The sequence below is a fragment of the Crotalus tigris genome, unplaced genomic scaffold (assembly GCF_016545835.1).
Source record: "Crotalus tigris isolate CLP2741 ecotype Arizona unplaced genomic scaffold, ASM1654583v1 scf7180000017543.2237141, whole genome shotgun sequence".
Taxonomy (NCBI): domain Eukaryota; kingdom Metazoa; phylum Chordata; class Lepidosauria; order Squamata; family Viperidae; genus Crotalus; species Crotalus tigris.
Window position 1 is genome coordinate 1860626 of NW_024096463.1, and position 23873 is coordinate 1884498.

The following is a 23873-nucleotide window of genomic DNA, read 5'->3' on the forward strand; positions in this document are numbered from 1 at the left end:
TTGATAAATCTCCACTAGATTTCTATGGACCTCGATTTTAGACTCAGGGTAGATCTCCCTTCCCTGAAATCTATGCGAAGGCTCTTCCTTGATGCCGGGAATGCCTGGGAATCGTAGTCCAACCGTGCGGCGAGCCCCCAATGGCTTCTGAAAGACGCTGCGGCGCTCGCCAGTGACGTCACAATACCCGCGAGCAGCTGTGCGGTGACGTCACCAGACGCGTCTCTGTCGCGGGGCATCTTGGGATTGCTCTCTCCCTCGCGTTCCTTCCATCCTGCCGGTCTGAAGCGCCGCTGCTCGGTCTCTCGGTCGGAAAATGGCCGGTTTCCGCACTTTAGGCTTGGATCCCTGGCTGGTGTCTCAGGCGGAGCAGCTGGGCTTGTCGAGGCCCACCCCGGTGCAGGAAGCCTGCATCCCTCCGGCGCTGCAAGGTAGGACCCAGAGATAGTACTATAGGGGGTACCTTGCTCAATAGTAGTAACTGTGAGAGGGACCTCGGAGTCCTAATGGACAATCACTTAAATATGAACCAGCCGTGGGCTGTAGCTGCCAAAAAGGCCAATACAATGCTGGGCTGCATTATCAGAGGGATAGAATCAAGATCACGTGAAGTATTAATACCACTTTACAATGCCTTGGTAAGGTCACACTTGGAATACATCCTTAAAGTCATCACGAGTTGTGTGGACTTCGAGGAAGATTTTATATAGGACGGACTTTTTGGAAGACCCAGCGAACCTCAACTATTTTTGTAGCCTTGCCTCCCTGAAGTTCTGCTCCACTCCCAGCAGATCTATGTACTTGAAAGACTAATTATTTTATTATTATAAGGATCTCAAGTTGTTAGATGCATGGAATATAATCCAGAGGATAAATTTGGGACCAGGTTACTTACAAGACCGTTCTCTCCCCCCCCCCCCCGATTGTTTGCACTCATTCCAGCAGAAAAGTAGGCTCTAGGAACTGTCAGCTAAACATGGTGAGACCTGGAAGGAGAGTCTTTTCTGCCATGGCACCTGCCCTTTGGAGCATCATCCCCCCCCCTGAAATTAGATTGGCCCGCTGCCTGTTGGCATTTCATAAGACCTTGAAAACTTGGTTTTGTGCCTGAGCTTGGGACCTTGGATGTGATATACAGGCTGTGCAGATGATTGGTTGAATAATGCTTTGTGTTTTATTTTGTATATTATGTGTCCCATGTATTTTATTGTAAGCCAATCAAAGTCATATAAAAGTAAGATGGGTGGCTATATAAATTGAGTAAATAAATACTTTAAATAAGTTCGTTAGGGTTTAAGGTTGGCCAAGCCTGATTCTTGCTGTTAAAAAAACCCTAATATTGTTACTCTTCCCTAGTGTTTTGCCCAGTCAACATGTAACCATGGCTTTTGGTGGTTCTGATCAACATCTGCTGGCAGTCCCTTTTTTAAGCCCTACCTCTCATTTCTAATACTTCCCAAAAGTACTTTTTTTTCATAACCATGACCTGGATGGTTGAGAATCTCCACAGACTTCTAATACTTCCATTCAGTTCAACCTCAAACTGGTATTTTTCTCTTAAGTCCCAAAGAGCACCACAATTAGCTCTCCTCAATTAATGTTTGGATTTTTTTTCAATATTTTTCCACATATAACCTTCCTTGATTTTTCTCACAGTTCCACATGTTGGCCATAAGGAAAAGAGTGCCTCTGACCACACACAAAATGCACCACACCTTTTGCCTTTATATTGAGCTGTCCTCCTACATCTTGCTCCCATAGGTCGTGACTGCATGGGCTGTGCCAAAACAGGAAGTGGCAAGACAGCTGCCTTTGTGCTCCCCATCTTGCAGAAACTTTCTGAAGATCCTTTTGGCATCTTCTCCTTGGTGTTGACACCAACAAGGTAGGAGAAGATGTAGCTTGGGAAATGACACTTATCCCAAAGAGGTGGATAGGTGAATTCTTGGCGTGATCTGTGCTTAAATGAGTTGCACAAAGCAAAGATTAATTGGGTATATGTCTAGTCTAGTGAAAAGAAGGACTAGGGGTGACATGACAGCAGTGTTCCAATATTTGAGGGGCTGCCACAAGGAGAAAGGGGTCAACCTATTCTCCAAAGCACCTGAAGGCAAGACACAAAGATGGGAACTAATTAAGGAGAGGAGCTACCTAGAACTAAGGAGAAATTTCCTGATAGTTACAACAATCAGTGGGACAAATTACCTCCAGAAGTTGTGGGTGTTCCAACATTGGAGGTTTTTAAGAAGGATTGGACTACTATTTGTCTGAAATGGTATAGGGCAGAGGTAGGCAACCTTGGCTCTTTTATGATTCATGGACTTCAACTTCCAGAATTCCTGAGCCAGCCATGCTGATGGGAAAGGGAGAGGTTTCCATGCTGAGCCATGCTGGCTCAGGAATTCTGGGAGTTCAAGTCCACGAGTCATAAAAGAGCCAAGGTTGCCTACCCCTGGTATAGGGTCTCCTGCCTGAGCAGGGGGTTGGACTAGATGACCTCCAAGGTCCCTTCCAGCTCTGTTATTCTGTTAAGATTTGTGGAAGCAGAGAAGTAAGGCCCAAAGACTCACTAAATGGCCCTGGAAGGCCTGGTAGCCCGGAGAATTATACTAAGAAGGACAAAGCAGGCTTGTGATACATTTCAAAATGACAACAATTAAGATATCACTAGCAATATGATTTGTTTGGAAATGCTTCCTTACTCAGGGACTTTGAAAGTGATCGTGAAAGAGAGATTGGAAACCCTAAATCATGCTGGATCCTCCCTTACCCGCAACAGACTCAAGAAGGAAATCAAAGAGGGGAAGTCCGCTCTCCCTCTGCAAATCGCTTTAATTTTAAGATTGAACAGAGCAAAGGAACGAGTCTAAATAAAATCTCATATTAAAGACATCATGCTTCTTTGCGCCTTTAGATTAAAGAAAAGAATGCTAAGGGGAGAGTAGTCTTCCCAAAGATGCTTTTTTTAAACTGGACTTTCTGAAGAAAGTTTTGAAGAAGCTTCTTGGATGAGAAGCGAAACGTCTTCAAGGAAAAAGTCCATTTGTCTTTTGGGGGTGGGGGAAGCACCTTTGGGACAACCATGACCTGGATGACTCAGAATCTCCATAGTTAGATAGCAGTCTTCCGATGCATGAAGGGATCTCGTGATGAAGGGATATCACAGGGAAAAGGGAATTAGATTAATTCTCCATGGTACCTGAGGATAAGACAAGCTTTATAGTGAAAGGTCCAACTGTGAACTGCAGGAGCTATGAAAAGCAGTGTCACAGGCTGCCTCTGCAAATTGTGTGTGCCCATCCCTGGGAGGTTTTAAGAGAAGATTGAGCAATCATTTATCCAGAATGGAATGAGGATTCCTGCATCAGCCAGAAGGTTTGACTAGAAGACCTTCAAGGTCCCTTCTAATCTAAGGATTCTGTGATTATGGTCCAGCCACACATATACTGTCAGGAGATGCTTCAAAGTTAAATAGGCATCTTGAGTGCTTATATAAGCAGAAAGGTGGGGTATGAATTTAATATTGGTAATTAAAACAATACATATTATTTTAACAGAGCCTTTACTTCTCTCTTTGCCTTCCCTTCTCTGTCAGAGAGCTGGCCTATCAGATTGCCGAGCAGTTCCGGGTCCTTGGGAAGCCTCTGGGTTTAAAGGACTGCATCATTGTCGGGGGAATGGGTACGTCACTTTATTTGGAAGATGGAAATTCACCCCTCCCCTTAAACAAGCTTATCTTTTTTTTTTTTGTAAAATTTTTTTAATCTTTTTTCATTCAATTCAATAGTGCTTTTTCAGCAACGTGTTGTCTTGAGTTTATCATTCACTAATGCAAATTTAATTCCTAATCCTTTATTCTTTTCTCCAGCCATTGATAAATCCCAAGTCTGATAGTATTCTGTTTCTTCTTTTTCTTTCAACCCTTTTCTTTCAAGTCTGTCCATTTCTGCACAATCTAATATTTTTTTTTAATTATTTCTTCCTCTGATAGTAATTCTTCCTTTTTCCGACATTGTGCAGATATGATTCTTGCCGCTGTTATCACATATAAAATCAAATATGTACTTTGTTTATCCATCTTTTCTGGCATAAGACCTAATTTAAAAAAGTTCAGGTTTAAAATCAACATGTTTTCCCAACATCTTTTCTAGCCAAGTATGTATTTTTTTCCAGTACCTCTTTGCTTCAACACATGTCCACCATACATGATAATAAGTACCTGACTCATGTTTACATTTCCAACATCTATCTGACATATTTTGAAACATTTTTGCCAATCTTGCTGGTGGCAAATGCCATCTATAAAACATTTTATAGATATATATTGTGAAATGTTTTACACAAGCTATCTTATGCCCTGTGAAGCTGCAGAAAATATTTATTTGATCACTTCATACAGTGGGATGGGACGCATCGCCCTTTGGACCCTATCTCTTGTGCTAAGATTTTCTTTCTTGATGGACTTTCAGATATGGTCTCTCAAGCCCTGGAGCTGTCTCGGAAGCCCCATGTGGTCATTGCTACTCCTGGCCGCCTGGCTGATCACCTACGGAGTTCCAATACCTTCAGTCTTCGGAACATCAAGTTCTTGGTAAGGCATTTTGGATAGAGCAATGTTTCTCAACCATGGCAGCTTTAAGTTGTGTGGACTTCAGTTCCCAGAATTCCCCAGCCAGCATAGGTCAATTCTACCCATCTTAAAGTTGCCAAACACTAGTTTAATGGAAGGAGCTTCAGCATGGCTGGCTGGGGAATTCTGGGAGTTGAAGTCCACACATCTTAAAGTTGCCAAGGTTGAGAAAAACTGGCATATAACCTTAACTCAGAAAAAGGGAGAAAAAGGCTGGAGAGAAAAAATTGTACTACTATTAGACAAATTGGAGAGCTTCAGTCATAAGTATAGTACTCCTCGAGTTATGACTGTAATGGAGCCTGCCCATTATGGCTGTAGGTCGTAATGGTTGTAAAAGAAATTTGGTTACATAACCAACCTGATTTTATTACCGTTAAAGTTGTGAAGCAAACACGCCAGTTTGTTAAGCCAATTAAGGACCTGCTATAGGTTTGATTTTGCCAAAAAAAAGAAAAAACACAGCAAAATTGTTGTAAAAGGCAGTCACATGACCATGGGATGCTGCAGATGGTCATAAATGTGGGGCCAAGTGCCTGAAGTGCGGTCATGTGACCAGGCAGGGATAGGACTATTGGAACTTAAGATCAAAGTTGCCTTTTTTCAAATTGGTTGTCACTTCAAACAGTTGCCAAGTGACCGGCCATAAATCAAGGACTGCCTGTGATTTCAATAATAATAATAATAATAATAATAATAATAATAAAGTTGGAAGGGACCTTGGAGGTCATCTAGTCCAACCCCCTACTCAGACAGGAAACACTATACAATTTCAGACAAATGGCTGTCCAGTCTCTTCTTAAAAACGTCCAGTGTTGGAGCATTCACCGCTTCTGGAGGCAAGTTGTTCCACTGGTTAATTGTTCTAACTGTCAGGAAGTTTCTCCTTAGTTCTAGGTTGCTTCTCTCCTTGATTAGTTTCCATCCATTGCTTCTTCTTGTCCTGCCTTCGGGTGCTTTGGAGAATAGGTTGACCCCCTCTTCTTTGTGGCAGCCCCTTAGATATTGCAACACTGCTATCCTGTCCCCCCTCGTCCTTCTCTTCATTAAACTAGACATACCCAATTCCAGCAACTGTTCTTCATACATTTTAGCCTCCAGTCCCCTCAGTCTTAAAGACCTGGCAACCTCTCTGCTTTGATCAAAATGGCCAATACTAAATTCTGCAATGACCACACAGCTGCCCAACATACTTTGTGGTTGGTTTATTCCTTCCACTTCCTTTTCCCCAAGCTTATCCCCATGTAGTAAGATTTGTTTTAAAACCATGCAATCTGTAAAACTGACTATTGTTAAGTCAGTTTTTTAAAAATGGATTTAAACATTGTAGGCTGCCATCACATTGGTTAAAGTGTTTTTTTAGGACACCAGAGAGCTGAGTAAACAGATACAGGTGTTCCTCTACTTAGGATCAGTCATTTAGCAACCGTTCAGCGTTACAACAGATCCCCAAAAAAGGTCCTTACAGCTTGGCTTCTGATGGCTGCCTCACCCCCTGATCACATTTTGAGCGCTTAGTGATTGACTTGCATTTGCAGCTGTTTGCAGCATCCCACAGTTATATGACCATAATTTACAATGTTCTTTGCTGGAAACGGTTATTTACTTCCTGATTGCTATAAATTGCAGACACTGGACACGTTTTAACACAAAAAAATGTCATAAAATTGGGTTGGTCATGTGGATGACCTGCTTAGCAATCAATCTGAATTACAGCTGTCTCAATTAGGACTATAAATCAAGGACTACCCTTATCAGGGTTCTGAAAGTCAGCGAGCATGAAATAGTATGCTGGCTGGGGAATTCTGGGAATTGAAGTCCACAGATCTTACTTACCCTGATGTTGGTATTTCCTCAGTGGAAACATGGTCCATTCCCAGGCTGCCTTTACCCTTTGGTCTGATCTTTATTAGGTTTTTGGTGGTTCAGCTGCGGCCGCTTCCTTTTTCCTTTGTGGTTCTGGTTTAGGTCCTAGACGAAGCTGACCGGTTGCTGGAACAAGGCTGCACCGACTTTACCAAAGACTTGGAAGTCATCCTGGCTGCAGTTCCAGCTGACAGGCAGACGATGCTCTTCAGTGCCACCCTGACAGATACCCTGAATGAGCTCAAGAAGATCGCCATGAACAAGCCGTTCTTCTGGGAATCGACATCTGAGTGAGTTTGGCTTTTGAGGGTGTGTGTGTGTGTGTCTTTTAACGGAGAAAGCATTTGGGGTCTGGCGGGAGGAGGAGGAAGAAGTGAGAGAGAGGCTTATAGAACTGTGTGCTGTAGAAATGGTGGTTTTCCTCCCACTGTCAGAATGAAACTACAGTGAAATTCATAGTTAGGCAGTTAGGTTTTTTTTTAGTACAGGTGTCATGGTTCCGACAGATGAAACTCTTCAAAGAACTTGGAGGCATTGTTTACCTTAAAGAATCTTTTATTCGAATAGCATAACATCGTACATAGGCAAAGCCAAAATCTGAATTCCCCTCCCCTGAGCACATAGTATCAAAGCACACTTCCCTCCTCTAATTAACAGTCATAAATCACATTCTCCAATTAGTTTGAAATGCAGGCTTTCCCTCCAGTTTTTCAACCCACCATTTCTTATCTCTTATTTCAAAAAAACCTTGGTTCTCACTCTAGTTACAATACTGTTATGTCTAACTCAACTCCCGTGCACATTCCTCCTCCTCCTCTCCCAGTATCATCTAATTCCAACTCTAATTCTAAGAGTAAAACATAAAAAGGAAAATGGCTGCATCTCCGTACGTTGTCAAAGCAAGAACATCCGATGTTAGCAGCGTTGACAACAGATCATCCTCGCCTTATAACCATCCGTTTAATGACTGTTCAAAGTTGCAACAACACTAAAAACAGCGACTTACCACCATTTTTCCACACGAAAGTTGCAGCATCCCCATGGGTTACGTATCGGAATTCAGACGCTCGGCAACCGATTCACACTTATGACGGCTGCAGTCTTCCAGGGGGATGGGATCCCCTTTTGCGACCGTCTGATGAGCAAAGTCAATGGGGGAAGCCAGATTCACTTAACCATCGTGTTCTTAACTTAACACCTGCAGCGATTGACTTTAACAACTGTGTCAAAAAAAAGGTCATAACATGGGGCAAAATTCACTTAACAGCTGTCTCGCTTGGCCGTGGAAAATTTGGGCTTAATTGTGGTCGTAAATTGAGGGCTACCTGTAGAAGAAAACAGTTCACATCCTGAATTGTGCAATTGGCCCATCTAGCCATCTAGATTGGGGGGCCCAACCTTGGCCACTTTAAGACTTGTGGACTTCAACTCCCAGAATTCCTCAGCCAGCGTTGCTGGCTGAGGAATTCTGGGAGTTGAGGTCCACAAGTCTTAAAGTGGCCAAGGGATACCTTCCTGGCATTTTCAGGAGAAGCCTTGAACCCAGCCCCCTTCCTGTCGGTGCCCATCTCCACTAGGAATCATGGCATCCTGGCAAAACAGTGAAGGAAAGCAGCCTGTTTCACATGGTCTCCAAGGAAGGGATTGTCCTAACGCCTTCCTAAGAGAGATCAAAGAATTACCTGGTCTTTGATCCTGCTCTTTTCTCTTCCACACCTGCAAAATATCATGTCACAAAAAAGATGTTGAGAGTTTGGAAAAAAATTCAGAGAAGAGCAACTAAGACGATCCAAGGCCTGGAGACTAAAACATACGAAGAACGGCTGCGGGATTTGGGTTTGGCTAGTCTAAAGAAAAGAAGAAATAGGGGAGACATGATAGCCGTGTTCCAGTATCTGAGGGGCTGCCACAAGGCAGAGGGGGTCACGTTATTCACCAAAGCACCAAAGGGAAGGATGAGAAACAATGGATGGAAACTGATCAAGGAGAGAAGCAACCTGGAATTAAGGGAAAACTTCCTGACAATGAGGACAATCAATCAGTGGAACAGCTTAGCCCCAGAAATCACCGGAGATTTTTAAGAAGAGGCTAGAGACAGTCACCTGTCTGAGATGGTATAGGTTCTCCTGCTTAAGCGGTAGGCTGGACTAGAAGACCTCCAAGATCCCTTCCAGCTCTATTCTATTCTATTCTATTCTATTCTATTCTATTCTATTCTATTCTATTCTATTCTATTCTATTCTATTCTATTCTATTCCTGTTCTGATTCTGTTCTGATTCTATTCTATTCTATTTTATTCCTGTTCTGATTCTATTCTATTCTATTCTATTCTATTCTATTCTATTCTATTTTTGTTCTATTCCTGTTCTGATTCTATTCTATTCTATTCTATTCCTGTTCTGATTCTATTCTATTCTATTCTATTCTATTCTATTCTATTCTATTCTATTCTATTCCTGTTCTGATTCTATTCTATTCTATTCTATTCTATTCTATTCTATTCTATTCTATTCTATTCTATTCTATTCCTGTTCTGATTCTATTCTATTCTATTCTATTCTATTCTATTCTATTCTATTCTATTCTATTCTATTATGTGTCTAAATATCCTTCTACCTTGCATTATCAGATAAGGATTAAGGAGACTTTAATCAAATTGGATAGCGAGATGGGTACTGCCTAAATTGGATGGATGGAGAGTTTATTAGATTATCTCCCCTTTATTACTTTATAAATTACTCAAGGCAATGAGCATTCCTAATACTCCTCCTTCCATTTTCCCCACAACAACAACCTTGTGAGGTGGGTTGAGCTGAAAGAGAGTGGCTGGCTCAAAATGTCATGCCTAAAGGGGGGGGGGCTAAAACTCACCATCTCCTGGTTTATCAGCCAGCACCTTCACTGCTACACCAAACTGATGTAGACAGAGCCCACAAAGTGACCATAAACAGAATGATTGTCAAACTGCTCCGGGGGGGGGGTAGCTCTCAATTCAAAGTACAATAAATATAGGTTAATAAGACTGTTTTCTCCTCCTTCCTGAATGAAATGTAATGGAAGTGAAGGGAGGATTCATCCAGTTGCTAAAAAGGATAAATGATTTCATATAAGCCTATTTAAACATTTCAGTCAAGCCACAATTTCCGCCTTAATCTTCTTCAGCCAATTGATCCCGTACAATTAATTAAGTTTCTTCTTTACCCCCCACTTCTGCTTAATGAATGCTTTGGAATGAATTCCGGCGTAATGACTTGAATCTCTTGACTTCCTAATGAAGGCTCCATTTCTGATGGACTCTGACCAGGCTTAAGTAACTGTTTATAATTTGATCGTTGGCTGGTGCTTTCAAAATGCCTGTCCCTAACAGCTGGCCAATCTCACGGTCTTTAAAGATTTTAGGTCAGTCTTGCAGAGAAGATTAGTTTATGGTAAACAAGCTGGGTGCCAAAAATACAGGTAGCCCTAGACCGGGGCTAGGCAACCTTGACTCTTTTATGACTCGTGGACTTCAACTCCCAGAATTCCTGAGCCAGCCATGCTGAGGGGAAAGGGAGAGGTTTCCAAGCTGAGCCATGCTGGCTCAGGAATTCTGGGAGTTGAAGTCCATGAGTTATAAAAGAGCCACGGTTGCCTACCCCTGTCCTAGACCTATGACTACAATTGAGCCCAACATTTCTGTTGCTGAGAGAGACAGTTCTTAAGCGAGTTTTGCCCCATTTTATGACCTTGGTTGCCACAGTTTTTAAGCGAATCACTGCAGTTAGTAAACGCAGTTGATAAATGAATCTGGCTTCCCCATTGACTTTTGCTTGTCAGAAGGTCACAAAAGGGGATCACATGACCCCGGGACGCCGCAACCATCATAAATACATGTCAGTTGCCAAGCACCCAAATTTTGACCACGTGACCATGGAGCTGCTGCAACGGTTGTGTGAAAAACCCGTCACACTTTTTTTTTCGGTGATGTTGTAACTTTGAACAGTTACTAAACGAAGGGTTCCAAGCCGAGGACCACCTGTACACACTGATGCCATTTTTTTTCTGTCAGTGGAAATAACCAAGCAGACAGGAACCTTCAGTATTCAGTTTAAATTGGGATTTCTGATACGTCAGTCCTGCCAAAAATCGAAAGCGGAGGCTTTATTTTTAATAATGATAATGATAAAGTTGGAAGGGACCTTGGAGGTCATCAAGTCCAACCCCCTGCTCAGGCAGGAAACCCTATACCATTTTGGACAAATGGCTGTCCAGTCTCTTCTTAGAAACTTCCAGTGTTGGAGCATTCACCGCTTCTGGAGACAGGTTGTTCCACTGGTTAATTGTTCTAACTGTCAGGAAGTTTCTCCTTAGTTCCAGGTTGCTTCTCTCCTTGGTTAGTTTCCATCCGTTGCTTCTTGTCCTGCCTTCAGGTGCTTTGGAGAATAGCTTGACTCCCTCTTCTTTGTGGCAGCCCCTGAGATAGTGGAACATTTTTGCTTCCAACTCCTACTTTGCTTAAGAATGATATTGCGGAAATCCCAGATCAGTTTTAATACTGAACCAACCAACACTGGAGTTTTATTTCCTGCATCACTATAACAGATCAAAGAAGTAAAAGCACGGATTTTAGGCGCCTCCACCAGCAGAGGCCAATTTGGGGATCCACATTTGCAATAAACGATAAACTAGAATTTTCCACAGCCCAGGCAGATTGCTGTATGTGAGCAGAGCAATTACGCAGAGTCTCCTATAACATTGATTCATTTTGTTTATTTTTATGGTATTTATAACCCATTCCAGTCCCAAGGGACTTTGGGCAGTATACAACATCCACAGAAACACTCTTCCCCAATAAGTAAACAAGTTCAAAAACGAATTGCGAAAACCAACATTAACCTCAAAGAAAATCTGAACCAGGCAATCAGAACTAGAATGAAATAATATGGTTTTAACTTGTTTATGGAATTTCAGCAAAATGGGGGCTGCCTATATTGTTGAGGGGTGACTATTTCATTGGGTGAGGGCTGTTACAGGAAAGGTTAAGAAAATGTATAAAATAACATCTACACCCAGCAGTATAGCTGCTCTTGTAGAGGAGGGCCTTAGTGGGAGGGAGTATTGTTGGACTGCCCTTGATTGGGAAGCCAACTGTTGGAGGGAGACACGAGGGAGAATCTTACGGGGTGAGACATGACGGAGACAGACAAGAAAAAGAATAAAAGTTCTTCACTTCAATCTCTTCTGTAGCTGTTGGCCTTGCAGGGCGAATCAAATAGGAAACATGACCAGATGAACTGCTTTATTTTATTTCTACGAGGTAGTCCTCGACTTACGACCAAAATCTCTCTTGCTAAGCGAGACAGTTGTTAAGTGAGTCTTGCCCCGTTTTACGACCTTCCTTGCCACCGTTGTTAAGAGAATCACTGCAGTGTTAAGTTAGTAACACGGTTATAAAGTGAGTCTGGCTTCCCCCTTGATTTTGTTTGTCAGAAGAACGCAAAAGGGGATCACAAGATCCAGGGACGCTGTAGCTGTCATAAATACGATCCAGTTGCCAAACATATGAACTTTGATCATGTGGGATGCTGCAACAAGCATCTACGTGAAAAACGGTCATAAGTCACTTTCTTCATTGTCATTGTAACTTCGAATAGTCGCTAAACGAATGGTTTTAAGTCAGAAACTGCCTGTAGCTCAACATGTGACTCTAGGTGGCGTGCATCATATGACATAAAAACAAAACAGTACAAAATAAAGATATATGGAACCAAGTAAAACTGTTACTGGGGATGCTAATACAGCCAGGGAACAGGGCCCTTAACACCTCAATATTACTTTATTGTGAAGCTGCATTGATAGAATCTTGCAAATTTGAAAGTACATTTCCTCTCCTCGCCCTGACTCCTTTACAGTGCAAGAAACTAGGGAAGGCTGAATCCTTTGCCCTCACTCTTATGCTGCTGTGGGTTATGCTGTCTCATCTTAAGCAGCATCTTTGTCCACTGTCCCAAGGTCATTCCACATACTATGACAGCAGAGGAGTATAGAGATCAACTCAAGGAAGGAATACAAGAATGACTAAATGAATATTAGTTCAGCCCCGGGAAGAAGAAAGGGTGAGAAAGAAACTCAAGATTGTCCTGCCTTTTTCTCTTTGGTATAAGACAGGGGAAGGCAATCTTGGCTCTTTTATGACTCGTGGACTTCAACTCCCAGAATTCCTGAGCCAGCCATGCTGAGGGGAAAGGGAGAGGTTTCCAAGCTGAGCCATGCTGGCTCAGGAATTCTGGGAGTTGAAGTCCACGAGTCACAAAAGAGCCGAGGTTGCCTATCCCTGGGCTAGTCAGTCACTTGTCTGAGATGGTATAGGTCAGGGGTAGGCAACCTTGGCTCTTTTATGACTCGTGGACTTCAACTCCCAGAATTCCTGAGCCAGCATGGCTCAGCTTGGAAACCTCTCCCTGTCCTCTCAGCATGGCTGGCTCAGGAATTCTGGGAGTTGAAGTCCACGAGTCATCAAAGAGCCAAGGTTGCCTATCCCTGGTATAAGACAATGCTTTTTCAAACTTTTAAACTTTAAGATGTGTGGACCAGGAATTCTTCAAGTTCCAGAAGTCCCCAGCCAGCTTTCTTTTAAGATTGTGTGGACGGCCTAATCATAAAGTTGTCTTGGTTTGAGAAATACAATACTGGTATAACAGGAGGCAGAGGGATGCGCTACCCGTCTTAAAAGGTTCTGTCTATAACAGGGGTAGGCAACCTTGGCTCTTTTATGACTCGTGGCCTTCAACTCCCAGAATTCCTGAGCCAGCCATGCTGAGGGGAAAGTGAGAGGTTTCCATGCTGAGCCATGCTGGCTCAGGAATTCTGGGATTTGAAGTCCACGAGTCATAAAAGAGCCAAGGCTGCCTACCCCTGGTCTATAACAATCAAGTTCCAGACATTCTTCTGGTGTCTATTTCTTGACCTGTCCTCCCTTGAAGGGCTTGACATTATGCCTTAACTCCATGCCTTAAGATCTCTTCTTCTTCTTTCTCTCCATCCCCCAAATCCCACCAGAGTACGGACAGTGGAACAGCTTGACCAGCGTTACCTACTGGTGCCCGAGAAGGTCAAAGACGCTTACTTGGTCCACCTTGTGCAAACTTTCCAAGATGAACATGAGGACTGGTCCATCATCATCTTCACCAACACTTGCAAGTGAGTTTGTCCAGCACCCGAAGCATCTTTGCCTCCATAATTTCTGCTTTCTCCTCTTCTTCGGTCTCTTCTTTTGGCCCAGAGCTGGTATTTCAGTCTTAATGTAAGGACACCGAATAGCAACGTGCCAGTCGGGCTAAAACTTGCCCATCAATTCAAATTAAAATGTTTGAAGGTGTTTTTTTTTTTTTAAAAAAATAATTCTGGGTTCTCTTCCCTGTTTTAAATCAGATTGAGGAGAAGGCGGTTGGGGTGGACATAGTTTATCTAGCACAGTGTTTCTCAACCTTGACAATTTTAAGGCATGTGGACTTCAACTTCCAGAATTCCACAGCCAGCAATGCTGGCTGTGGAATTCTGGGAGTTGAAGTCCACATGCCTTAAAATTGTCAAGGTTGAGAAACACTGATCTAGCGTAGGTTGTGCTCAGGAGAAAATGCCATTTTCTCTTTCCTTACCTTTAAAATATCCTGTGTGCTCTGAATAGGATGGGATTTCTCGTAGACATTTCCTTTCCTTCAGCACTTCCTGGAATGATTAGTGATCAGATTTTGCTATAGAAAGTATTGAAGAAAGTGAGTCTTCCTGTGCAGAATCCAACACTGCTGGGAACACGTGGAGGGTTTTAAAGTCTAATGTGCTGAGGGTATACTATAAGATGGATGGATGATGTTCCATCAGGTTTTTATAGTTCCTAGTGACCACGCTTGCTCCTGGGGAGGAAAGCTATGGCAAATCTAGACAGCATTCTAAAAAGCAGAGACATCACCCTGCCAACAAAAGTGCGTATAGTCCAGGCCATGGTTTTCCCAGTTGCAATGTATGGCTGTGAAAGTTGGACCATAAGAAAGGCTGAGCGCAAAAGAATTGAGGCCTTTGAACTATGGTGCTGGAGAAGACTCCTGCGAGTCCCTTGGACTGCAAGGCATTCAAACCGGTCAGTCCTAGAAGAGATCAACCCCGACTGCTCTTTAGAAGGCCAGATCCTGAAGTTGAAACTCAAATACTTTGGCCACCTAATGAGAAGCAAGGACTCACTGGAGAAGGGCCTAATGCTGGGAAAGATTGAGGGCAATAGAAGAAGGGGACGACAGAGAATGAGATGGCTGGATGGAGTCACTGAAGCAGTAGGTGTGAACTTAAATGGACTCCAGAAGATGGTAGAGGACAGGAAGACCTGGAGGAACGTTGTCCATGGGGTCGTGATGGGTCGGACACGACTTCGCAATTAACAACAACAACAACAAGTGACCACATTGATACAATTTTCTCCAGGATGATTATCAGATAGACCTAACCCAGTGATGGCGAACGTTTTAGAGACCGAGTGCCCAAAAATTGGCCCCGTTCCTGCTCCACCCCATGCCCTGCCTGCCCGCAGAGCCATTCACCACCTGCAGTGCCCACTGCAGATCGCCAGGCAACCCAGCAGCATCATTGCAGCCACGCCCTCTGCCCGCGTCCTGCAGTATCAACTGTGCGCGATGGGGTGTGAGGGCAGAGTCTTATCTACACTGTCTGGCTGCCATGTCCTTGGCTGTGCTGCTCGGGGCGACTCTCCTCCAGGGGGGCTGCTGGTGAGGAGGGGGTCATGGGGGGAGGCAAGGCTGGGGCAACGGCACGTGTGCTCACAGAGAGGGCTCTTGAGTGCCGCCTCTGGCACGCGTGCCATAGGTTTGCCACCACTGACCTAACCTCTTTTATCTGGTAATCCAACTGCTATAACTGGATCTGTCCCCTTTGCTGCTGGTCATCTTCTTCTCTTTCCTTCCAGCTTCCCGAGCCTTAAAGAGTTTTCTCCAGAGAGTTGGGTTATTGCTTAATATACCTGAAGTAGGAAGATTGGAGCCTAAACTAGTTGAGTTCAAGTGAGAATTCCAGTTTGATATGGGCACAAAACTCCCTGCCTCATTTGCAACTTGCTATCATTGTGAGCCAGTCTTTCTCCTTAAGTAGAAGACAGAGGAAGGTGAATGCAGCCTTGTTTGGGAGTGTACCTCTCCCATCTCGGGTGCAAGGTCAGTCTTTCGAGGAACATTAGCAAGTAGATCCTTATCTGTCAAGTTTAATCATTTGTGACTTCAAAGAATTGCGTTGACCAAGCAGTCAAACTTGCCTTCTGACATAATCAGGAACCGGCACATTCTTTTGATTAACAGATGGATAGAGCAAATGTTTCTGAGCAGATGCAGAGTTGTGTAGCTCCTGCCCACCCAAGAGTAACAGAAGACTGATTTTATTATTGTATTGTATTTTTGTTCAATTTATACGCCACCTATCTTGCTCTGCCTTTTTAGGACCTGCCAAATTCTGAACATGATGCTCAGGAAGTTCAATTTCCCATCCGTGGCTCTCCACTCAATGATGAAACAGGTAAGTGGTGGCGCAGCAGTTAGAGTGCAGTACTGCAGGCCACTTTAGCTGACTGTGTTCAGCAGGTCAGCGGTTCAAATCTCACCCGCTCAAGGTTGACTCAGCCTTCCATCCTTCGGGGGTAGGTAAAATGAGGACCCAGATTGTTGGGGGCAATGTAAATATATAGATACATTGCTTACTGGTGTACACTGCTTAGAGAGTGCTTGCACTTAAAGCGGTATATAAGTCTCATAAATAAATAAATAAGTAAGTAAGTAAATAAGTCAATAGTGGCCACCAACAGCTGCCCAGAGGATGGAATATGGGTGCTCAAGGCCAGTTCCTCAATTCTTCTGCCATGCTGCTTCCTTGCCATATAGTTTGGGTGAAGCATCTTTTCCACCAATGCCAGCTCCAAGCCTCCTTGGAGCATAAGAAGGTCTATGGACCCCTCTCTTTTTCCATCCACCTCAAGGAGATTTCTAAGCTGCATCTCCATTTGTGCTTCTCCACGGAGATAGGGAGTATCCATCACTCAACGAATTAAGCAGCTTCACATGTAGGGAATTCCAGGTTGAGTTCCGAGTATCCCAGGTAAGCAGATCCTTTGGCCTGTAGAATCCTCTCTTCTCATCCGAATCCCGTTGCCAGAGAGTAAAAAACAAAACAGTTTCCTGCTCTAATGATGTTCTTGTCGTGGTTCTGATAGATGAGACCAGCAAAAAGAACTCCAAGGCAAAAAAAAGCTTCCTCAAAGAACATACTTATTTGGCTACATAATAACAGCACGTTCAAAAGTGAACCCAAGACTCCCCCCCCCCCAGGTTAGAAAGTTACAAAGTTAAACTTCCGCCCCAGTAGTATGTCATAAATCACATCCCCCTCTGCTATTTGCAAGGGCTTTTTCAGGAAAGTTACAGCCAGGCCAAAATACAGTTAGCAATGACCTTGGTTCCCATGAAACAGTTATCGTTATGTCTAAGATAAAACACTCATTCCCCCTCCCAATTCTGTGGCAACCTAAAATGAAGGGAAAATGGTTTCAGCTGATTTCGTTTTAGAATTGACAGTTCTTTTTCCTTCTCTCTTTTTGGGGGGGGTCAGAAACAACGTTTTGCAGCGCTGGCGAAATTCAAATCAAGCGTCTTTAAGATCTTAATAGCTACTGATGTAGCTGCCAGGTGAGTGGAGCCTCTCTGTAGCTAAAATAGGTCCGGAAAAGTGTGGGGGGGGGGTAATCCCAGATTAGATAGAATGCCAAGCTTAACCATCTTCTCTGTGTTTTCAATTCTTTTTGATTTAGGGGGCTCGACATTCCAACCGTCCAAGTAGTCATCAATCACAACACACCCGGACTCCCCAAAATCTACATCCACAGGGTGGGTCGAACAGCCCGAGCTGGTAAGGGGGATTCTCTTCATGGTTTCAAATCCATTGTCAGTCTGATTCATTCTCTTTGGAAACAACAGGAATCCTTAAGGCAGGGATAGGCAACCTTGGCTCTTTTATGACTCGTGGACTTCAACTCCCAGAATTCCTGAACCAGCATGGCTCAGCTTGGAAACCTCTCCCTTTCCCCTCAGCATGGCTGGCTCAGGAATTCTGGGAGCTGAAGTCCACAAGTCATAAAAGAGCCAAGGTTGCCTACCCCTGCCTTAAGGGTTCTGTACTTTGTGACTTCAGAGCCCACTTTGATTGACGTTTGAACCGGCCTTTAGAAAGAGGCCTTCCTCTGGGATTCCCCACCTTCTGGGCATTGGACCATCCTTGTCCAGGGAAGGGATGCTGTTTATTTTGGAGGTTGTGCTGGAATTTTCTTCTCCCTGGAAGTTTTCAATGTGCTGACATGCTTGTTTTTTTCCCTCCTCACCTCAAGGCTCTTTGTAGGTCAGGGGTAGGCAACCTTGGCTCTTTTATGACTCGTGGACTTCAACTCCCAGAATTCCTGAGCCAGCCATGCTGAGGGGAAGGGAGAGGTTTCCATGCTGGCTCAGGAATTCTGGGAGTTGAAGTCCACGAGTCATAAAAGAGCCAAGGTTGCCTACCCCTTTTATAGGTGATCCTCAACTTAATTGAACCTAGAATTATCATTGCAAGTCATGGTCGTTAAGCGGGTCACCATATGACCGAACCCAGTTTTATGACCTTTTTGCATCTGTTGTTAAGCGAACCTGTTTTCAACATTGGGCAGGGTTTTTTGGCAGGAAACTGGGGAAAACGTCAAAAATCACACTCATGTGATCGTAGGATGCTGCAAAATAGCCCTAAATGTGAGCTGGTTGCCCAGCACCCAGATGCAGTCATGTGACCAGGGGCAGAGAGGTTGCCGGGCTGTCGTAACTTTGAAAAAGGGTTGTAATTAGCCCTGGGAAAATCCATTGTAACTTCAAACGGTTAAATGAGGATACCTGTGTTTCATTTCTGAGCTCAGAAAGGCCCCTGAGCAGCACAGGTCATCCTTGTTTAATTCTGGTAATTAAGATCGGAATAATGTTGACCGCACCGCTTAGCTGGGGACTAGTTGTACTGTCCAGAACCGGCTTTCTCAGGGGAAAGATGGGAAGAACCACCTGTGCCCACTGCTCTTCCATGGCTATTCTTAACAGGTCGGCACGGAATTGCCATCACGCTGGTGACCCAGTACGATATCCATCTTGTCCATGCGATTGAAGAACAGATCAGTAAGTTGCCAAAAGGTGGGAAATTTGGGGTGGGGGATGGGGAGCCTGAAACATCTGTAAAGTACTAATTTCACTTGCTGCCATAGTTGGCAGCTAGGAGATGAGAAGAGACAGGTAGCGAGGGATCTAAAGCGGGGGAGGTAAGCAGCGGAAATCTTTTGTCTGTTTTCTTTTGTCTGTTTTCTCTTCCCTTTTTTTCCCCAAGTTTTTTATTAATTTTCCAATATTACATTTACATATTTGAAAAGTAGCGTGGCGGTTGAGCACAGTAATTTCATTACATTTAAATATCATCTGTACAAATCTCGAAGTATTACAACAATTAATTCCCTCTCTTTCCCCCATAAGATCTACTGTCATATTCAGATCAATGCAGTTCTTATTCTATCAATCAAACAAAAAATACCTTTCTAGTATTCATCAATAATCTTCAGTCTATACATATCTTAATTAATTTGACATTCCATCTTTTAGACAATAACCTAATAAGTTTTTCTTAACTTTAATTTCCCACTGATATTTAAATTTAATGTTTAATCTTTATCATTTCCAGATTTTAAATGATCCCAATTTCTCAGTCTCCTGTCTCATATTTAGGGCTAATAATTTTTTTTCTTTTCTTCCTTCTACTTCCTTCCTTTCTTCCTTTCCAGAAAAATAAAAAAATAAAAATAAAAAATAATAAACCATCAGCATTTGTACCACAAACCAATATACGAATTTAATTGTTAGTATTTATACTTCTAAGTTTTACTTAACTTGTGTCTCAACTCATAACAATATCTGAACCTCAAATCTTAGTTATCTGTAAACATTCAAACTTTTAGCAAATCAGTCACCTGGGGGTTAATTTTCCCTTAATATTTTAATTTAACGTTTAATATTTATTTATTCTTTTCAAATTTTAATTAAGCACAATTCCTTTATCACAATTCCTCATACAATCTAATATTTAAAATACTAATATTTAAAAATGTTCTTTTGTCTGTTTTCTCTTCCCTTTTTTCTCCTCTCCTTTCCTCTCCGGGTCCAGCTCAGTTGGCTTCTATCTAGATCAGTGGTTCTCAACCTGTGGGTCGGGACCCCATTTGGGGTCGAACGACCATTTCACGGGGGTCGCCAAACAATGCAGTCCACCATTTCCCCCCCCCCCCATTCCTTAGCTGTGCTAGTCCCTTTTATTCTATTGGCTTTTGAAAGCCAATAGAATAGACTCTCTTGAATAGAGTCTAATTCTATTGGCTTTCAAAAGCCAATAGGAATTGTCCAGACTGTCTCTGCCCTGCTGAGCCCGCCAAAAGTCCCATTCTGCAAAGGGTGCTGCACCAATTGAGTAGTCGTCGACTTACGACCGGTTGAGTAGTCCTCAACTTACGACAGGTTGGGGGGTCGCGGCATTAAAAAGGTTGAGAACCACTGGTGTAGAACTCAAGTGGGTTTCTTTCTAGACCTAAAAAGTAAGAGGTTGGGGACTACTTTTCCTCAGCCCATCCTCTTTTCTGTCCTTGGGAATGCCTTGTCTTTTTCTTTTTTTTTAATACAAGTTTTATTGAGTTTTTTTTTCAGTTTTTACATCACAGTGCTTAGGAAACAGCATGCTGATGGGGTAATCAATTATCCCAAAACAAAGTCATTTGTATATAGCTCAGGTTAACTCATTAAAAAATTCCCTCTCTAGTTCCCTCAAGTAATATACCATATTCAGATTAATACGTTTCTAGTGAAATTCAATCAATCGGTAAAATTATCAGTAACATTTTAACTATACAAATCCCAATCCTGTATTTAAGCTTTACAAAATTCCAATTACCGTATTTCAATTTAGCCGTAAATAAGTATATTGTTTATACTTTGAGTATCCCTAATTTCCCTCTTTTCATAACATAATAATTATAGTATCTAAAAATAAACATATTGTTCCAACAATTACATTCTCATATTTCCTAAACATATTCTATTCTTATTCTACTAGCCCAGGGGTAGGCAACCTTGGCTCTTTTAGGACTCGCGGACTTCAACTCCCAGAATTCTGGGAATTGGAGTCCGCGAGTCCTAAAAGAGCCAAGGTTACCTACCCCTGTACTAGCCAGTCATTTACTAATACTAATTCCCATGTCTTCTGTTGTGATAATAGAAGACATGGGAATGCCTCATCTTGAGCCCCTCCCAGCACACAACATCAGAGCTATATCTCTGAGGGTTCTCCTGAGACGAGCAAAAGGACCCAGTTTAGGATATGCTGCATGATTTGGAATATAAGATGCTTTAAATGGGGCGGGTCTGCTTGCAGTTAGGTAGTCCTAAAAACGGTGTATGTTTAGTCTGAGTAAAACCTGACTGTTAAAAAGGGTGACTCAGAATGGTTTAGATCAGGCACGTCCAACCTTGGCAACTTTATAAGACCTGTGGACTTCAACTCCCAGAATTCCCCATGCCAGCCATACACGTTCACAAGTCTTCAAAGTTGCCAAGATTTAGGTCGTGTCAGCCTCCTCTCCTCCATTTAGCCAAAGTTTTGTATGCAGCTAAAAAAAAACAAGTACTGCAGCTAGATATCCAATTTAGAGGAAGATGTTTATTCCTACCATTGGGTTAAAACAGACATGTCAAACTCGCGACGTCATGTGACGTCGTGCGACGTATCAGGACTGTTTTGCCATTGCCGGCAATGGGGTGGGCACGGCTTCCGCGTGACGCATTCGGCCCATGGGCCGGCAGTTTGACACCCCTGGGTTAAACAATACTATATATATATATACTGCAGTTTTACTTTTTTCAATCTCTTTTGCCTTGCAGCCCCCCAACTAGGGGCATTAAGCAGGCTCAAGTTGCAACTGCAAAACATTTACAAATCCAAATTTCTTTTTCTGACAAAGAGTTAAAGAATTAAATTGGGAGACTAAGATGGCCATTTCGAGCTCATTCTGCTCTCTTCAGTTAGCCATACCCTTTATGGGATTTGAACCTGGGCAGTTTACATACTAGGCAGTGATTTAACCACCAAGCCACAGGCTTTTCTCCCCTCTTTGCCAGCCGCGTCAAGGGAGTATATACAGGAGGTTTTTCAGACAGACCGGTCTGATTGATTACATATATATATATACTGATTGAATATATATGTACACTGCCCAGAATCACTCTACGAAAGAGGTGGGCAGTTTCTAATATAAACACAAATAAATACAGAAAGCCTAATTGCAACTAGTTGTAGCTCAGCTTATGCATAAACCCAACTGTTGTTTGCTAATCATGGTTTATAACAGTTGTGTGAATCTAAATAAGCCTTGCTTTAGTCTTAGCCCAGGGACTGAAGTGACTATCTCCACACGCATACTTCTCTTTGGTTGTGAAAAGATGGGGCTTTGTTTTGCTGTGTCAGCGTTTGGCTTCCCCTCTCCTTAGAAATGAAGCTTCAGGAGTTTTCCGTGGAGGAGCAAAATGTGCTGAAAATTCTCACCCAAGTGAACGTGGTCCGACGGGAATGTGAGATTGTAAGTGGAGGCAAGTGGAGGGAGGGAGCTGGTTCCTGGACCTCAAGTTGGGAAGTGAGGATTTGGATGCGGAGAAGCTCCGTTCAAGTCCACTGCTTTTAGCTGCTCCCCTGTAAGAACACGTCAATCAAGTAACTCCACAATGCTGCATGCTTTGTTTTTTCCTAACTCAGAGACTGGAGGCAACAGATTTTGATGAGAAGAAGGAAATAAATAAGCGGAAGCAGATGATCCTGGAAGGAAAGGTAGGAAAGGGAGAAGAATTCCAGTTGCTGCCAGTCGAGAGCAGGGGCTAAGTGGGATTCACCCCAGTCCTGACCCTCCATCAGTGGAGGCTTGCAGATCAGGAGCAACTGACAAAACACACCCCCAAGGACATTGACAAGGGTAGGCCACTGGTATATAAACAGAGACCAACCCCTTCCCCCTCCCTCCTAGTACTGATGGTGTTACCTAGTTCAGTAATGAAACATCTGCAAGGAAAAAAAACCAAAGCTCAAAGAGCACCAAGGACCCCACGCTTTTCCTTTTTTGATTGCATTTTTTTCATCCTTAATTTGCTTTGACCCAAAGGAGAAGTTTCTTGACAGTTAGAACAATTAACCAGTGGAACAACCTGCCTCCAGAAATTGTGGATGCTCCAACACAGGAAGTTTTTAAGAAGAGACTGGACAACCATTTGTCTGAAATGGTATAGGCTTTCCTGCCTGAGCAGAGGGTTGGACTAGATGACCTCCAAGGTCCTTTCTGACTCTATTATTATTATTAAAGCAAAATTACTATAAAGGTAGCAGGCAAGCTTACTGGCCAGTATGGTTTGCTATGGGTTTCCATCTCTGGTTTATCCAGATAACCTGGGTTAGCGCACGGCTGGGTTTTCTTCAGTGTGCTAAAGTTTGGCTTCCCGAATAAGAGCAATGGTTAGCCATGACCCAGGCTGACAGACCATGGTTTGCAAAGCACAACATTGGGTTTTATACACGATACATTAATGTGGAACCATCCTAAGTTGTAATTGCGAACTCGGTCTTAAACATAGTAGTGGCTGTGAAATCCGTGTTTCCACGAAGCGATAGTTGAGGGTCAGACCGTTTTGGGGGAGACGAAAGGCAAATGCTTACGGTAAGCAGCTGCAATTGGAGGGCCTGAGAAAGGGGAACAGTTTGGGGGGGTCTTGCAAAGAAGGTCTGCTTCTGGGCACCTTGGAATCTCACTCCTTTCCCCCATCCTGGCAGGACCCTGATCTGGAGATGCAACGTAAGGCCGAGCTGGCCAAGATTAAGAAGAAGAAGCTGGAGTTCCAGAGCCGAGTCCAGCAGACCCTGCAGGAGAGGCAGCAGAAGCAGCTCCAGCACAGGTTGAAAAAACGGGTGCGGAGGCAGAAGCAGGCGGCTCCGGCGAAGTGAGGCCGCTCAACGTGTCCAACCTTGGTGGCAAAGGACCCTTGTGGGGAACGATCTGCAGCTGAGCTACCTCCGTCCCGAATTCACCTGGCAGAAAAGGCAGGACGCTTTTTGCAACTTTGGCCTTTGGGTGAACGGACCTGAAGCATTCAGGAGGAAAAGGCTTAGGAAAAAAAAAATGACTAGCAAAGGCAGATTTGAAAAGCTGCTTGGCTGTCCAGAGACCAAGGCGTGTGTCTTCGGGGCTGTCTTCTTTTTTTTTTTTAA

General features: G+C 43.3%; 1 protein-coding gene across 1 annotated transcript; it reads left to right on the forward strand.

Moving 5' to 3' along the window:
• The first annotated feature begins 228 nt into the window (after positions 1–228).
• Positions 229–23873, forward strand: DDX49 (DEAD-box helicase 49). The gene is made up of 13 exons (XM_039322303.1): positions 229–431; positions 1762–1885; positions 3596–3681; positions 4470–4591; positions 6599–6786; positions 13536–13676; positions 15974–16049; positions 17136–17212; positions 17335–17432; positions 18638–18712; positions 22115–22203; positions 22377–22448; positions 23439–23873. Exons 1-13 carry the CDS (start codon positions 317–319, stop codon positions 23607–23609), a joined length of 1434 nt encoding a protein of 477 aa, XP_039178237.1. The 5' UTR covers positions 229–316; the 3' UTR covers positions 23610–23873.

Bases quoted from the DNA above. Each gene is read 5' to 3' on its own strand.
- DDX49 (XM_039322303.1), top strand. From the start codon at position 317: ATGGCCGGTTTCCGCACTTTAGGCTTGGATCCCTGGCTGGTGTCTCAG. The intron at 13,677-15,973 runs GTGAGTTTGTCC...CTGCCTTTTTAG, and splicing joins ATCTTCACCAACACTTGCAA to GACCTGCCAAATTCTGAACA. The intron at 16,050-17,135 runs GTAAGTGGTGGC...GGGGGGGGTCAG, and splicing joins TCCACTCAATGATGAAACAG to AAACAACGTTTTGCAGCGCT.